At 49.5% G+C, this 5,318-nt stretch overlaps 1 protein-coding gene across 1 annotated transcript; it reads right to left on the bottom strand.

Annotated features, from left to right (window-relative positions):
• Positions 1-248: 248 nt before the first annotated feature.
• On the bottom strand, positions 249-4,900 carry LOC147701230 (uncharacterized). The gene is made up of 2 exons (XM_086928601.1): positions 3,761-4,900; positions 249-596 (listed from the first exon to the last, which is right to left on the bottom strand). The coding sequence occupies exons 1-2, from the start codon at positions 4,898-4,900 to the stop codon at positions 249-251; spliced, it is 1,488 nt and encodes a 495-aa protein (XP_086784727.1).
• Between the last annotated feature and the right edge of the window lie 418 nt (positions 4,901-5,318).

The following is a 5,318-nucleotide window of genomic DNA, read 5'->3' as shown; positions in this document are numbered from 1 at the left end:
CTTTGGCTTCGGGACTTCGGGTGGCCATATTGTACACCGGGCGTCGTCTTCTTGGTTCCACTCCGGTACCGGCAAAGAAAAGGAAAACGGGGGTCAGGACAAAGAAATGGACTGATACTTCTCAAGGGACCGGGAGTGAGGGAAGAACCGCCGTGAGCTGGTGCACTAATTAAATCTACCCCTAAAGGTGGGGAAAGGAAGTGCTCGTGAAGGGGCAGAGGGTTTAGGGCTTTTGCTACAGGAAAGAATCACTGCTGTTTCCTCTGCCCGACCCAACCCGCTACCCGGCCCCGTACCTCTTGGAGCCACGCTCCTCCCGTGGGAACGTGGCGGGGCGAAGCGTGGAACCGTTGGCCTCCAGGCGTGTCGTTCTCCTTCTGGTCCGAGTCCTGGTAACTCCCGTCGTCTTCCACGTGTACCTCCACTCCTGGGGAAACGCCGTCCGTTGAGGTCTCTGTCCTTCCGGCTTTTGACGCCGTTACGCTCTCAGGGGGTGGAGACTCGTTTCCTTGGTCCGAAGTCTTAAGGGGACCGTCTGAATTACTGATCGGAATCCAGCCTGACTCGTCCTCTTCGGTCCATGACGAAGGAGTATTCTGTGGGGACAAGGGGCACGGTAAAAGAGGTGTGGCTGTCCACCATTCTGCAGTAGTCTGAGGTTCCGACACCCGTGCCCTGTCACATTCCTCCCCCCCTGGCTTCTCCCGTTCGGGGAGAGGGAATACCCTCGAAAGAAAGTCCGCGTTACCATTGTCTTTTCCTTTACGATGTTGTACGGTAAAGGAATACGGTTGTAGGGACAGGAACCACCTCAAGACTCTGGGGTTATGGCTACTGTTTTGATGTATCCACTTCAGGGGCGCGTGGTCTGTATGAAGGATGAATGGTTTTCCCTTCAGGTAATATCTAAGCTTTTCTACAGCCCACTTTATGGCCAGGGCCTCCCTTTCAATAGTGGAATACCTGCATTCTCTCGGAAACAGCTTCCTACTTACATACAAAACCGGGTGCTCAATTCCATCTTTGCTGACTTGGGACAGTACAGCACCGATGCCCACGTTGGAGGCATCTGTGGCTAGAATGTAAGGTTTAGAATGGTCAGGAGAGGTCAATATTGGTGCCGTAGTCATGGTGGTTTTTAGGAACTGAAAGGCTTTTAAGGACTCTGGTGAGGGTTGCTTAAATTCACTGGGTTTTGTGTCTTTTCTGAGGAGGTCAGTCAAAGGGGCTGCTATCTCAGCAAAGTGAGGTATGAACCTACGGTAGTACCCCACCAGTCCTAGAAAAGCTCGTAGATCTCTTTTGTTAGATGGAAAAGGGACGGCTGCTATCGCTCGTACTTTCTCACTTTGAGGAGCTATGGATCCTTCTGCCAAGACATATCCCAGGTAGTTTACAGTGTGAAAAGCGGCTCTTGATTTTTTTGCATTAATGTGAAGTCCCGCTTTCCTTAATGCAGAGAGGATGGTTGTCAGATGCAATAGATGTTCTTTCCAATCTCGGCTGTAAATAACTATATCGTCCAAGTAGGCCGAGCTGAATGCAGTGTAGGGCTGTAACACTAGGTTCATTAAGCGTTGAAAAGTCGCTAGGGCCTCATGTAACCCAAAGGGCAGAACCATAAATTCGTAAGCCCCATCATCTGTCACAAAGGCCGTTTTTTTCCGATCTTCTTCCCGAAGGGGCACTTGCCAATCCCCCTTTGTGAGGTCGATAGTTGTTATATAACGGGCATCACCTATCTTCTCGATCAAATCATCAACCCTTGGGATAGGGTAGGTATCGAAATGCGACACCGCGTTTAAAGCACGGAAGTCCATACAAAACCATTTGGACCCATCCGGTTTGGGGATCATCACTATGGGTGACGACCAATGGTTCTGGGAGGGCCGTATGACCCCTAGTTGTAGCATATCTTGGACTTCCTTTCGGACCGCATCTTTTCGGGCAGCCGGGATCCTGTACGGTCTTTGTTTCACGACTTTACCGGGCAAGGTCTCTATACGGTGTTCAGCTAGAGTAGTTCTTCCGGGTAGGTCGGAGAAGACGTCAGCAAAGGGTTTCAGCATCTCGGATAACTCCTCCTTTTCTTGAGTGGACAGCTCTGTATTCACCACCAGATGGTCCAGGGTTGAAGTCCGTGCCACAGCCGTCTGTCCTACGAAATGTCCCTTCCGAGGCGCTGGTCCCAGCCATTCTTTGAGCATGTTGATGTGGTATGTTTGGGTCTTGGACGGGGACAGGCGTAGCCTATAGGTCGTCAGTCCAATGGTATCAATTATCTGAAATGGCCCTTGCCATTCATGTTTCTGCTTGTTCATGCTAGAAGGTAATAGCACGAGAGCCCAGCTTCCTTTTTCCAGTTTTCTCAACTTCTTTCCTTTATCGTAGGTTCGTTTGTACCTATTCTGCTGGACTTCCAAGTTAGAATATGCTAGCTCTTGCAGCTTCCCTAGTTTGGTTCTTAATTGGGTCGTGTATTCTAACATTGTCTTCTGTTCTTCTGCTTCTTCATTCTCCCACATGTCTTTGGTGATTTCCAACAAGGAACGTGGTATCCTTCCATATAGGAGCTCAAAGGAGGAACACCCCAGACTACTTTGTTTCTTGGCCCTAATTACATATAGGGCTATGGGCAAAAGTCTGTCCCAGGTGGGTCCCTCGGCTGACAGCATTTTCTTCAGTGTTGCTTTGAGGGTTTGATTATACCGTTCCACTAGACCATCGGTCTGTGGATGGTACACCGAGGTCTTCAGGTGTTTAATATCAAGGGAAGCACGACCTCTTTCATCAACTTTGAAGTGAACGGAGTTCCCTGATCAGTCAGCACTTCTTTAGGGAATCCTACTCTTGAAAACAATTCCACAAATTTTTCAGCGATGGCTGCAGTTGTGGTGGTTCGCAACGGAAAGGCTTCCACAAACCTGGTGGCGTAGTCGACTATCACAAGGGCATACAGGTATCCTCGACTCGACTTGGGCAAGGGGCCTATGATATCCATGCCGACCCTTTCGAACGGCACTCCAATAATGGGCATCTTTTGTAACGGGGCCATGGATGGTCGACGTGTATTTTGTCATTGACAAACTTCACATTTCGCACAATAGTCCTGCAGGTCTTTATAGATCCCTGGCCAAAAGAAATGTCTGGTTATGCTATCCGTAGTTTTTTCTTTCCCTGCGTGACTAGCCGTCAGATGGGCATGAGCAAAGAAAAGAACCTGCTCTCTAAAGGACTGGGGTACAAGCAGTTGTAATTCTCCTTCCGCTCTGTTTTGTCTATACAGTAGATCGTTTTTAATCAGAAAGCGAGGAAAAGAGGGAGATGCTAGATCACCAGTAGCATGAGCAGCTTCCCATGCATTGACCAAAGTCCTGTCCTCACTCTGAGCAAAACGAAAGCTTCGATCAATAACCCAAGGCTCGGGGGACAGGTATGAAGGAAGACTATTACTCTGTTTTGATTGGGATAGGGTCTCTTTAAAAAGGGACAAAAACTCAGGGTTGTCTGTTCCTAAGATCATGTCTTCAGGAAGGGAGTCCACCACCCCTACCCAAACTGTACAGGGTTCCCTATTTGGAAGGGCTATAGTAATAGATGCTACAGGGTACGGTTTTACATCTCCATGTACACACCTTATATAAACGGACCCTTTTGGATTCATCTGTTCTGGCTTAACAAACCGGGTTTGAATTACTGATTGCCTGCACCCTGAATCTAGCAAGGCTCTTACCGTGTAACCATTCATCCTCATACTCACGTAGAAGGTGCTGCCCATTTCTGCGGAGTACATCACTGTCCTTGGGAGATAGCCGACCTCCATCGGTTCCTCCGGTGGCTTACGTTTGGGACACATTCTCGCGATATGGCCCCACTCTCCGCATTCGAAGCACTGGGGTCCTTTGTTTGGTGGAAGGATCATACTTGTGGGGCGTAGCAGCCGAGGCAGCTCTGCTCCTCCCTTAGGTTTTTTCTCCATCTTGGGCGGGGGAACCACTTTCTGAACTTTTTCTGGCTCCCAAGTAAGGGTTTTTGGTTGAGCTCTAGCATATTGGGAAGCCATTTCGATCGCGTGTTCTACAGTAAGTCCCACATGTTGACGCAACCAGCGCTGTGTAGCGTAAGGCAAGGCTTCCATGAACTGCTCTAGATATATTTTCTTTAGTATGTCTTCTTTGCTGCACACGTCCGGGCGCAACCATTTGTCTGCTGACATTTTTAACCTAAAAAAGAGAGTCTTTGGGTTCTCACCTTGGATGCCTCTTTCTTTCCTGAATCGCACACGATAGGCCTCCTGATCCAAACCCAAATGATCCAGGATCACCATTTTGATGGTGGCATAAGGAGTTGTGCCGAGGGGGTTAGCAGCCTGATAGGCTGACTGGGCTTCGCCTGTGAGAAGAGGTGCTAGAAAGAACGGCCATTTCTCTTCTGGCCAACTCAGTGCGCGGGCCACCCTTTCAAAGTTTACAAGGAATGCGTCCGGATCTTCACCTGAAACGTATTTCTGTAGGGCCACACCTGGGGGATGGGGGGTATGTACTCTAACCTCCCCTTGGACGACCTGTGGCGAAGGTGTTATACTCTTCAGGCTTTCCAGTTGTGCGGTTATCGTTGTTGTGAACATATCCCGGTCTGCCTGTGCGGACGACATTTGATTTTCCATCGCTTTTTCCAATTTCTCCTGTCCTTTAATGATATGGTCAATTAGGGCCTCCATCTTTTCTTTACAGACGGATGGTGATCCCACTTCTGACACCAGTTGTCCCGAGGGGGTCGGAACGTTGGGATTTGAACTGGGTACTGTCGGTTCTACAGTTGGAGCTGGTGAAAAGAGGAACACAGGTGCCTTCAGTAGCGGTTTTAACGAAGGCTTTATTGGGACGTAAGTTTTTTTCATGAAACACAGTCCTGGAAAATTAAGCAAAGAAAATGTGTTTTTCTCTTGCGTCGATTCTTTGGCTTCGGGACTTCGGGTGGCCGTATTCTACACCGGGCCTCGTCTTCTTAGTTCCACTCCGGTACCGGCAAAGAAAAGGAAAACGGGGGTAAGGACAAAGAAATGGACTGATACTTCTCAAGGGACCGGGAGTGAGGGAAGAACCGCCGTGAGCTGGTGCACTAATTAAATCTACCCCTAAAGGTGGGGAAAGGAAGTGCTCGTGAAGGGGCAGAGGGTTTAGGGCTTTTGCTACAGAAAAGAATCACTGCTGTTTCCTCCGCCCGACCCAACCACTACCCGGCCCCGTACCTCTTGGAGCCACGCTCCTCCCGTGGGAACGTGGCGGGGCGAAGCGTGGAACCGTTGGCCTCCAGGC

Source organism: Lissotriton vulgaris, chromosome 7 (assembly GCF_964263255.1).
Source record: "Lissotriton vulgaris chromosome 7, aLisVul1.2, whole genome shotgun sequence".
Taxonomy (NCBI): domain Eukaryota; kingdom Metazoa; phylum Chordata; class Amphibia; order Caudata; family Salamandridae; genus Lissotriton; species Lissotriton vulgaris.
Note: the sequence above shows the minus strand (reverse complement) of the source record. Positions and strands in the feature narration are given on the sequence as shown.